Here is a 12244-nt window from a genome sequence, read left to right on the forward strand (position 1 = left end):
GGCCTAATGAGTGTAAAGGGCTCATTCACACTAGCAGGGATTTTCACATTTGCTATAGTATATGACCATTTCCCCAATATTCTTCATATCATCAAGCCTTAAACAGAAATAGCTGGATTTTGAATTTTTTGTTTTTTTCATCATGAAATCATCTGAAATAGCACCCCAAATCTTTATCCTCTAGATCTGACCAACACTGTACACCCACTATTCTGGTTGTTTTTTTCCCTAAGTGGTCTATTTTACATTAAGAATTTTAGAACTTCTGTTTTTACTGTCTTCTAAAAAAAGTTAGATATTTAATGCTTAGCTTAAAGGCGGATTTTTATTATAAAATCAAATTCTGAAATCAGGTCTCACACTGACCCAAGTTTTATTTTAATGTATCATGTATTTTAATGTTTAGGTGAATTACATTTTGTCACTGGTGCATTGTAACTACAGAGGTCGGCAGGCACGGGCCGGACCCGTGTTCAGAGTCAGTAGGTTGCATGCCATTCCATATCCAGACCATCTTGGCTGTTGCCAGCTTCAGCATATTTGGTGGTGATAGCCCTGTCCCTTAAGGGCTTGCTAAAGTGGGCACTAAAGGGGTGCAAAGGTAAGAAGAGCAAGTGGGGTATGGATGTGAACAGAAACAAGTGCAGAGCTGAGAAGTGCAAAAGGGATGCAATGTTGACAGGTGCAAGGAAATTGTGTACCATGTTCAGTGCCCAGGGGTTCTCCAGGTATTTGGCAATAATAGCAATGCCCCATCAGTGCTTTCTGTACCTGCATAAAAGCCATCATAAGCATGATCAGCTCAATCTGATCATGGCAATTCATTTTCCAAGTTGCCTTCGTTGAGCAGTTCAGTAAGAGGTGCTTGTGGATTGTTGAGTTTTAAGGATCCAAGGGCTGGATGCTCAGTATCCCCACAATATTACGCAGAGTATAATCTCCGCAATGCAAAGTAAATTTTTGCAGGATTTCAGGAACCTTGGAAAAGCTTTCCCTGGAGGCAGCAGTGAGGCAACCATGACTACCTTAATCTGGAACAATCTAATAGGTAGGTCATTTTTCTAGGAAGGGATGGGCTTTAGCTTGCCATGTGGTAAGAGGTTTTATAGATTTCGGGAATTTGAAGACCTTAACAAGAAAGCTTGTTTCATTTTAATATATAATGATTCCTGATGTCAAGATCAATCAATCATATAGTGTAGAGCGTAGGTTACCTTAAGTGATAAATTAGCCAATCTAGAGTAAAAGAGTGAATGTATATTCACTGGTTTTCATGTTTACATAGTAAAGATGATACCTAATTCAGTACAAGGAACATTTTTATAATTTGATCCATTTTAAGAACATTTTAATACTTTACAAGTGTAGTGTAGTGTAGTTAGCTTAAGAGAAGTGTGGCAAGAAGAGAGCAGAGTTACGGAGATGACAACGTCAATATGCTTCTTCAGGCACAGGTTGGGAGGGGGCTCAGGGTAAATGAGCTGAGTTCAGAGAAGTGACCATGATGGAGGACATCCAGTAGCAGAAAAAAGTACCGTGGGGGAAATCCCCAGGATGAAGCTGAAAATACAGTAATATCTTGTTTTTGGAATGAACTACTTATTTTTAACTTGGTTTTGTTAGAGTTCTGTTTTTAGGTAGTGTATAAGTAAACCCAATTTATATTTGGACCTGTATTTTAAGAGAGGAGTGATGAACCATGTCAACTCAGCCTTATTTTTAGTTACAGTTCTGGCCAGTTTTGAATCAAGCCAATGCTATGAACAAGTCTACATAAAGATTAGTATGCAACCTCCGCCAATGGTGGAATTTTTTGTTTAAATGTTTCATATTTCAAGCTCAGCATTATCATTTAAATGAAATACAAAATTTAGTAAGAAAGACCCTCAAGGCTCTTTTGACCTCATTGTTTCTCAGACAGTAAATAATCGGGTTCAGTATTGGTGGGACGACACCAAATAAAAGAGACGACACTTGAACAAAGGCAAATAAATCCCCAGAGCTTGGACCATTATAGTTGACCATTCCAGTTAAGTAAAACACTGTTACAACAATAAGGTGGGATGAACATGTTGAGAAGACTTTCTGCCTTCCTGTAGAAGAACGGATTTTGAGTATGGTGGAAATAATAGGGATGTATGAATTTGTAACAAGTATGAATGGAGCAAACCCAAGAAAAAATGTAACAATATGTAAGACCATCTGACTGTCATGAATATTACTACAAGCTGCTTGTAGCAATGGAAGAACATCACAGAAGTAGTGTCTGATATGTTGGGTGCCACAAAAAGTTAGTTTCCAAGTCATCATGGTGTGGAAGGTCGCATTCACAAACCCACAGAGCCAGCACACCATCACGAGGTATGAACAGACCTTTTCATTCATTGTGGTGGTGTAGTGGAGGGGGTTACATATCGCCACATATCGGTCATAAGCCATGACAGCCAAAAGAAGACATTCTGTTCCTCCAAAGCAAACAAAGAAATAGAGTTGTGTAAGACATCTATTGTAGGAAATCTTCCTGTTGCCCGTTATGGCATTGGCCAACATGGCTGGGAGGGTAACCGTAGAATAACAGACATCTAATAAAGATAGACAAGCAAGGAAAAAATACATTGGTGACTGGAAATGGCTGTCCACTTGAATGATGCTGAAAACGTTGAGATTTCCTAGAACAGTCATTGTGTAGATTAAAGCAATTGATAATGAGAATAAAATCTGTTCTCTTGGAAATCCCAATAAGATAAATTCATTCAGAAATGTTGTATTTGTATCTGCCATCTTCCTAACCAAATCCTGTAAAAAGAAAATTAGGAACGGCAATAAATACCTTTAAAACCCTAAAGCTCAACATGTACATTAGAATCTGACCATAATCCTTATGTTGTACAACAGTTATGACGACTATTGTATATATAAAAAAAGAATAATTGTTCATATGGTTGGATGGATCATATTATATACCGTGTTTCCCCGATGATAAGGCAGGGCCATCAAATAAGACAGCCCCCCCTTTTTAGGGAAAAATGAAAAATAAGCCCCCCCCCGCAAATAAGCCACCCACCGATTACTTACCAGAATCGGGTGGTACGGTGGGTGACCAGTCCTTGCAAGATGTCTGCTCTCCTCCTTCCTGTTTCCTCTCCCCAGAACAACCACACCTCCTAACAATATACAAATACTGGCCACTTGTTTAGCAGTGCTCAGAAACAGCGGCATCTTGTGGCTAAAATGCAGAACGACAGTAGTCCTATATTTTATTACAAACATTGAACACATGTGCTGTTTTCTCAATCTCACAACATAACTAAAAAATCAATAAAAATCCATGAAAAAGTGTAATGGTGGCAGTAAAATGTCACTAATCAGTCATTTGAACTTTTTGATTAAATGGTTGGACATTTTTGCATAGGTAAATGTATTGTCGTACCCACATACTCTAATAAGAGCTTAATTTAAAGGGACACACTTTTTTGAGGGGTCTTTACCTACCCTAGATAAGTCTGAAACTTTAGTGAGATTATATACATTTAGACAAATCCCGTTGATAAATATTAAATCAATTGAGAGCAGGCTTACCTTGGGGGTGATTTCATCATTCTTAGATAACCCCTATAAGGTTTCTGGAGTGTTCTCTTGTCCCAAGGGTTCATGTACTGGTTGCTTCCTTTCCAACCCCTACTTGAATCAATGACACACTTACCTCTGTTATGTGTTTCAAAATTCTGAAAAGCCTGGACTCCTGTGGAAGAATAGGAATTGCCTCCCAGAGTAAGCTTGGAGACCAACGTGTGAATGCCAGTTCATATCTAGATTGAATGTGTCCTTTAGAGAGCTTTAGAGAACTCCAAAAATGTGTGTATTATATTGAATTGCAGTAAATGATGTAAAATTTTGCAGAATGGCTTGGGAATGTTCTCCATTCTCAGCCTGGTGAGATTTTAGAGCCAACAAAATTGTGTAATCTGCTTGGAGAACCTTGCTTTGTTGACCTTCTGTGCCTGCTGTAGCTCTAATTACTTATACCAAGAGTTGGTTCTGAACTGTAAGTTTTACTGAACACTGTTTAGTTAGCTGAAAACTTTTATAACTTATTACCTTAATTCAGGGGTGTCAAACTCAAATACACAGTGGGCCAAAATTCAAAACTTAGACAAAGTCGCAGGCCAAACTTGAAACTGAAAAAGCACTGCTACTACAATTCCCTGCATCTATAAAACAGTCCAATGCGGGGCCACGCATAGGCAGAGAGGCCGCTGGTCTATAGACAGGAGTGATGCCGCTACTACAATTCCCAGCATTAATTGCGTCTATAAAACAGTTCAATGTGGGGCCACGCATAGGCAGAGAGGCCGCTGATTCATAGACGCGAGTGATGCCAGGAATTGTAGTAGCAGCACAATTTCAATGCAGTGGCGGGCCAGCTGCAATTAATATTTAGGATTCCTTTGGGGGCCAAAAAAAATAAAGTTGCGGGCCAGAGTTTGACATCCCTGCCTTCATTTGTTTTTATAGAGGGCAAAAGGTTTCCTGTGTTTTAGGATTAAGTTGATCCTTTGCGTCACCATATGGCAGCAGAAGCTGTTCATGGAGGAGCAGGCTTTCTCGTTAGATATTCTCCAGTGCTGATGGTGGTATAGATATACTGGATGTAAGGCTTAAAGAAGAAAGGAGCAGTTAAAAAATAAACAGGTCAAGAAGATCAACACTCTGCCTCTGCACTCCCTCCACAGTTCTTTCCCACTAACCTTTGTGACCTGATAAAAAAATACCCCCTTATCCACTCTCTTCGCTCGTTCAAAGAACAACTTATGATTTCCTCACTCATAACCTCATCACACGCATGGCACCAATACTTTACTAAAGCGGTCCGACTCTCTGGAATGGTCTTCTTTATCATATTCGGCTTGCTCCTACTTTCTGCTCATTTAAAAGAGAACTCAAAATCCAACGCTACAATCTCACCTTTCCGTTCTTTTCGGTCTCTTAAAACCCTCACTATAGAGGGGGAGGGAGTAGAGAGAGAGAGAGAACAGAGCAGAGAGGGGGTAGAGAGTAAGGAAGGGAGGGAGGGAGATAGACAAGATGGAAGGGGAGGATGGAACGGAGAAAGAAGGGAAGTGTTATCAATATAGATGTCACCCTGCAAAGATTTTTGCACTTTGTGCATCCTGTTACTGTAAGGCAGGGGTGTCAAACTCTAGCCCGCAGGCCAAATCTGGCCCACAACGTCCTTTTTTTTGGCCCCTAAATCTGAATTGCAGCTGGCCCGCCGATGCATTGAAATAGCGCTGCTACTATAATTCCCGGCATCCATCGCGTCTATAGACCAGCAGCCTTTCTGTCCATGCATGGCTCCACATTGGACTGTTTTATAGACGCAGGGAATTGTAGTAGCGATGCTATTTCAGTGAAAAAGGAGTTCCAGACACTCATAACATTAAACCCCGCATTGGACAGTTTTCTTGCTCAGGGAATTGTAGTAGCAGTGCTATTTCAGTTTCAAGTTTGGCCTGCGACTTTGTCTAAGTTTTTAATTTTGGCCCACTGTGCATTTGAGTTTGACACCCCTGCTGTAAAGCTTATTGGCCAGCAGTGGCAGGTTCCATTTCCAAATAGAGATGCTCTAATGCTGCCCTCCTTTTGGTCATGCTACCCAAGGCCACAGCCTAGATGGCCTTAAGGGAAATCTGGTTCTGGCCATACCCATGTTTTTTACTTTTTTGCATTTTATTATTTTGACAATTGCATCAATTATCATGAAACAATAAATATGATCTGCAGCTTCTTTTTTTCTGTGTCTTGTGAGTCAACAGCCTATTTCTGCATGATAGAAACCTGTAGATTCTGGAGGACACACAGCCATAGCTTCTACAGACGGGTGATTTTCATTTCTGTAAATAATCTTTCTGTATTATCTTGGGTGAAAATGTAGCATTAGTTCAGATCACCCACATCAGTACATTTCATCACACAACAATGATCTGCTATGCCAGGTCATTAAATCTTCATCTACTAATGAAGACTACTGTTGTGCCCACTGTGTGGTGGCTCCTTCTTTTCTTTTTTAAAAGGTTCTTTTTATGCACTCCCTATTATAAGGTGACAACAAATCAGTGTTTATCGACCTGTTCTAACATTGAGGAACCCTAGAAACATCATGTCTTCAGGGAACCCCTGTTACTATTACTATAGGCACAGATCAGTGGGAAAAAGTCCCCTTACATTGCTGACCATTGGGAAGCATGTCACCCTTACAGATAGCCAAAGGGATCATTGGTGTCGGTGGTAACTGACCTGAGAGGCATAAATTGCTCATTGCTCAAAGAACCCCTAGCAACCTGTGGGGGAACCTCGGTTGAGAAACACTGATCTAGATCTAGATTCTGCTGTAAGAAAACTCTTGAAGTATCCAATCCATCAATTATTATCATACATAGGTTTAAGCTTTTGACATGGTTCACAATCATTGGGCTAATACAGAGGTAGGCAAACTCTGGCCTTTAGGCCAGATACAGCCTAGCCGGTAGTTTGTTCCGACCTAACGCCCCCTGGCCGATCCGGCCTAATCCTGGCAAGCAACTCGCGGCAGAGCTAGAACAAACTATCGGAGCCGGAGCCACATGCTGCTCTTGAGCCTCTGTGTTGTGGTTCCCTTTACCGCACACTCTCCTCCGTATGCATTGCAGAGGAGAGGGATTTCCCTTCAGGGGGGTTCCTGGTGGAGGGCGGAGCCATTAGAGCGGAACTCGAAAGAGAGTCCGGCCTAGTATGCTCCTGCCTACCCCTGAAATGACCTAGTGGCCAAAAAAGTTTGCTGACCTCTGGGCTAATAAATCACCAGATACATTCAAAACACCTCTATGCATTACCAGGACAGCTGTTAGCTTTTTCAGGAAGGAAGTTATGGAGGCCAATTTATTACAAATAGAACCAATGATGGCAAAAAAAAACAAATTTAGCACAGACCTTAGCAAAAGGTTTTTTTAAAGAGGGGCCCAAGGACACCAAACATAAGACTAGGAGGTAAATCAGCCCATTTCCACCTATTTCTTACATATACATTGATGTTGGGTTGGCCGGACACACAAGATCTGTGCTAGATACACGAGAGACTGGACTAGAAGGAATTAAAGACATCAAACCATAAATTGATTGTCTGAAAAGTTATAACAGGGCTCAGCCAATATGGCTCCCGGACGATGAGCTGTCATCGTTTGGTGATCTACTATACCTGCCAATGTTAGATCAGAACTCGGAGATCTGATCCAAGCTCAGAATAGCTCTGATCTGAGCCAGACTCAACACCAGATGGCATAATCCAATCATCATTCATTGTCACGAAGACAACACAAAATGGTAATGGCATTGGGGGTGCTTAGCTGCAATCTATTGTTACATCTGCTGCACATTGATCAGAACACTAACTCATCCTTTGGGGAGCACTGTAGCCCCTCGACATGACTTTCCACAGGTTGATGTTCACTGGTTCAGTATTGTAGCCTCAGGCATACACAGGGCTGTTGGAAAATTTAGAATCATGTAACAAGAGCCTGCAGACCTACTCAGAACCACCGTGAAGAAACATTCTGAAATGGACCTCACCTTCCAACTTCAATGCAAGTGCAGTTTTTTGATTGATCGTACTTGTTTTTTACGTTCTTATTCCTGTTTTTCTATTCCAATATTATTCTGTTCTAATTAAATTGTATCCCAAGTGTTGGTAGGAAGAGAAAATCCCTCAGTGCCGTCTCCTTTCAGAATAAATTCTCTGCGCAATCAGCAGTTGTCATTAGGTAGGTGCAGGTTATGTGTGTTACAATAGCTTTCTAGATGTAGACTTTATAAGACAATATTATTTGTAGGTGTCCGCAGCCCTTCATCTGACTTGATCTCTGTACTTATATTCTGTTTTTATAAAAGATTTGACTGTCTGTAGAATTTTCTGTTTTAAGGCAACTCAAACAAAACTGTTTTTATCAAATCTTGAGGCAAGTTGTTTTATTCTTTTGTATTGCTATTATTAACATTTGTGTTGATATTTGTTTACTGTATGAGCTTTATTGTATCTAAACCAATTTTGTGACAAGGAAGAATTTTTTTGTCCCAACCATAAAACAGGTCAGGTTTTTAGTCACTCAAGCAGTGAGGTTTCATACCTGTTTGCTCCAATTCCAATAACATTTAAATAACAGGTTTCCAAGATTTAATCTACCTTTAAGCCTTCCTCTCTTCATGTCTAGGTAAACATTTGTTTTAGGTTTGCATAGTGTGGGAAATTTATGTCCCCTCGTTTTATTCTTTATGATCTGATTTAGGAGATTTCCTTTTTATTTCTGTCCCAGTGGTGTAACAGGAAATAGGGGGAAATTTCTGAAAAGTTAATATGAAATCCCTTATTTAGTTACATGAACAGGTAACCTGATAAGAATATATATTCTCACCTATGTTTACAACTTTTAGATTTCTTGCCCGGCAGGGACACAGCCAATCAATGAGGCCTCAAATAAACCATATACTATAACACACTAACTTCTAAAAAACCCAAAAAAAGTTTGTCAGAAGGTCTTTGAATACCCCTTTACTGTGGTTTCATACAGATTGCCATATCTGGTCTGACTTATTAAAGCTCTCCAAGACTGAAGAAGATGGACTATCAATGGGAAACCTGGGAGATCCAGTAAAATTGAAATGGATCTTGTCCAGGAATAAAAACATTTGCATATTAATAGTGAATTAATATAAGTTAGGAAATCTTTTCCAGGTTTGCTGCATCATTTAAGTTCTTCTATGATAGTCTATCTTTTCCTGGCTTGGAGAGCTTTAATTATTTTAGACCCATTGTTTCAGGGGTTCAGTTGTCCCTTTTATTAAGATAAAAGCAAAATAACAAATTTTCAAAGCCATGAGACTATCTATCCGCAGATATGCATATTTGTATTACCTGGCTGAAGGGGATGAAAATTTAATTTCATACATACAATTATAGAACTTTTTTATTAAGCTGAGTGGCATGCAGTCTATTAGTTTTATTATGAATCATTATTCATTCATTATTTATTCATCATTATTGTGTCAAAGCACAATGATTAGTTTGTCTCATTATAATTGACCTTTTTAGGTTTTTTATTTCTGATTTTTACAGGCAGCTCTCCTATCTATATTAAAATGAATATGTAAATGTAAACCCAAACTGGGAAGTAATTTTTGATAAAGCACATAGATCACATATAGATGAGATATTCATGGGAAAGGTGGGATTTATAGTGAACTTTAACCAATAGGTAGCACGACAAGTTGGCAAAATAGGGAAAAAATACTCAATATTTTAACACTATTTTGACCAAGCTTCTATGTTTCTGACATCAGATATTGATACTGATATATGAGATAACATATATAGGCATTATCTTTTGCAGTGTTAGGAAACACTTATCTGGCTGGAGTGCCGCTGCAGTATTTAACCACCTGAGCGTTACACTGAGGTCTAGATTTCTGTACCAAAAGTGATCCAGTTTTTCATGAAATTTTTTTTTTAAATTGTAGACCTGTAACTTACAGAAATTTGTCCGAACAGGGGTTCTAGTAGATATTATGAATATAAAAAATGTATTTACTTTTATTTTTCTTTTATTTTTTTTTATTGGATTGGATACCGGAGTTTGTATTCAATCCAATACAAAATGAGCGTTTGAATTTACCAGTTATGTACTTTGTATTAATTTTATATTATTTTGTATTGGATTGGATACAGGAGTTTGTATTCAATCCAATACAAAATGAGCGTTTGAATTTACCAATTACAAACTTTGTATTTATTTGAATTATTTTGTATTGGATTGGATACAGGAGTTTGTATTCAATCCAATACAAAATGAATGAATGAGTTTCTATTTGAATTTCCCGCACACGCGCCGACGTCATCACGCACGCAGAAGCCTTCCGGTTTTTTTTCTCCGCCGGACGGCTTCTCGCTTCAGAGATCATCCGGCGCTGGACGAAGACGGACGTGGACGATCAGCGGGACCAGGTAAGATGCCGGCCGGTATCTTGTGTTCAGCCGGCCGGGCGGCGGAACGCAAGATGCCGGGCGGCGGAACACAAGATACCGGCCGGCATCTTACCGGTCCCGCTGGCACCCGACGCTGGAGAGGGAGATCGACGGACGACGATGGACGGAGGACGACGCTGGAATAGGAAAACGACGCTGGAATAGGAAAACGACGCTGGATGTGCACAGCGGGACCATGGAGGTAAGGATGTGACAAAAATACGGGGTTAACCATCCTAGCCATTTTTTTTTGCCCGACCTTCGTACGGGCATAACGGCTAGGTGGTTAATGCCTTGTTTATTTGTTCCAGCAAGGAGAACAAGGAATTAGTTATCTGTCCTTTGCTCAGCATGCAGCATGACCAGCTTCCCTTTAGCTGTGCAACCTGAGATGTACCTTTCTTGGCATCCCCAGCACATCCTAAAAGTTGTGCACAGCTAAAGAGGATTTTAGGAGCAGATTAGTCCCTGGCTTCATCCTGCCATTGGCTGCTAGGACTTTATAGACTTCCTGCTCATAGTCACCAGTTGCCTGTTGTAGTGTTAAGCTTGGCTGACCTGCTGCTGGTGTGTGATTTCATTGGGTTTACAATTGCCTGTTTCTGACTTTATCATTGCATGCTGCCTGGATAACTTTCGCCTGTGACCCTGACGCTGCTTTGTTTTTACCCTTGGATACCGTGTTTGGTGACAATTTACTGTGTATGACCTCTGGCTCTGTCTTCTGGACTTGCCTCTGCTAGACTTTCCTGTACTGGATATCTGTGGGCTCCTGGTCCCCTGTCAGTCCTTCCTCAGGCACCATCTATTGTGCACTGATGCCCTGGGGGCAACTGTGTATTAAGGCAACCCATTTAGACTTCCAAGAATGAGTAAGGCCTTGCTATAGGTGAGAAGTGCATGGTGTCTGGTGAGTACTCGCACTCAACCAGGGCCCTACACCCCGATTTGTATCTCCAATATATATTTATATCTGACGTTTTCTCTTTCAGATGCCCATTAATGCACTTCACAAATCTGAGAACCAGACAATGGTGAAGAACATTCTACTGTTGACTATCTCCAATGATTGGTTCCTCGTCATCACCTTTTTGCTATCCCTTATTTATTGCACTATCCTGATTGGCAATTTCTGCATTTTTATCACCATTAGAGTTGAAACCCACCTGCACACACCAATGTATTTTTTTCTTAGTAATCTTTCCCTGTTGGATATCAGTTACTCCTCGACCACTCTCCCGATTATGATATTCAATTGTGCCACAAGCAACAAGAGGATTTCTTTTGTTAAATGTATTGTCCAGTTATATTTGTTTGTATCGTTGGGTGGAGCAGAGTGTATTCTCTTGGCTGTGATGGCCTATGATCGTTTTGTTGCCATATGCAATCCATTACGTTATTCAACGGTCATGAGCACCACATTTTGTGCGGGTCTTGCAGCTGCATCATGGTTGAGTGGGTTCCTCAATTCTATCCTTCATACAGTCATGACTTCCCAACTCAAATTCTGTCAGGGAGAAGAGAGCATAAATCATTTCTATTGTGATGTTCCACCGTTGATACAGGTAGCCTGCAACCCTACCAAGACCAGCAGAATATTATTATATGTGGTCAGCGTGTTCCTTGGTTTCACCCCATTTCTTTATATCGTTATAACCTACATACACATCATCTCCACCATTATGAAGATCAAGTCTTCTGTAGGGCGATGGAAGGCCTTTTCCACTTGCTCCTCCCATCTCATTGTAGTCACTGTGTTCTATGGCACAGCCAACCTGAACTATATTGGACCAAGGGGTTACTACATCGAGATGGAAAGTTTTGCATCTCTCTTGTACAGCATCCTAACGCCCATCATTAATCCAGTAATTTATTGCTTAAGGAACAAAGAAGTCAAAGGGGCTTTGAGTAAATATTTCCAAAAATTTTATTTATTAATGATTAACTAATAACAATGACTTCTCATGTACTGTAATACTCAGTATGTTAGTTTCTGGGCTTTTACCATGGAGAACAGATGCCAGGTTTGCTGTAAGCACTCCCATGTGTCATCTACCCATGTATCACCTAACCCTATCAATCCACCTTACCTTACTATCAGAACAAACATCCTATAAAAATATGATATAATCTTTAACATGGTAAATTAAAAAAATGGTTACATAAAGAGTCCTCAACATTTTTTTATTTTGA

The 12244-nt window shown here is 40.1% G+C and overlaps 2 protein-coding genes across 2 annotated transcripts; one reads left to right on the forward strand and one right to left on the reverse strand.

Annotated features, from left to right (window-relative positions):
• Positions 1-1844: 1844 nt before the first annotated feature.
• LOC140341294 (olfactory receptor 1C1-like) lies at positions 1845-3819 on the reverse strand. The gene is made up of 2 exons (XM_072426928.1): positions 3580-3819; positions 1845-2796 (listed from the first exon to the last, which is right to left on the reverse strand). Exon 2 carries the CDS (start codon positions 2779-2781, stop codon positions 1849-1851), a length of 933 nt encoding a protein of 310 aa, XP_072283029.1. The 5' UTR covers positions 2782-2796; positions 3580-3819; the 3' UTR covers positions 1845-1848.
• Positions 3820-10907: 7088 nt separating this feature from the next.
• On the forward strand, positions 10908-12244 carry LOC140340882 (olfactory receptor 5V1-like). The gene has a single exon (XM_072426318.1). It carries the CDS (start codon positions 11044-11046, stop codon positions 11998-12000), a length of 957 nt encoding a protein of 318 aa, XP_072282419.1. The 5' UTR covers positions 10908-11043; the 3' UTR covers positions 12001-12244.

The sequence above is a fragment of the Pyxicephalus adspersus genome, chromosome 11 (assembly GCF_032062135.1).
Source record: "Pyxicephalus adspersus chromosome 11, UCB_Pads_2.0, whole genome shotgun sequence".
NCBI lineage: Eukaryota > Metazoa > Chordata > Amphibia > Anura > Pyxicephalidae > Pyxicephalus > Pyxicephalus adspersus.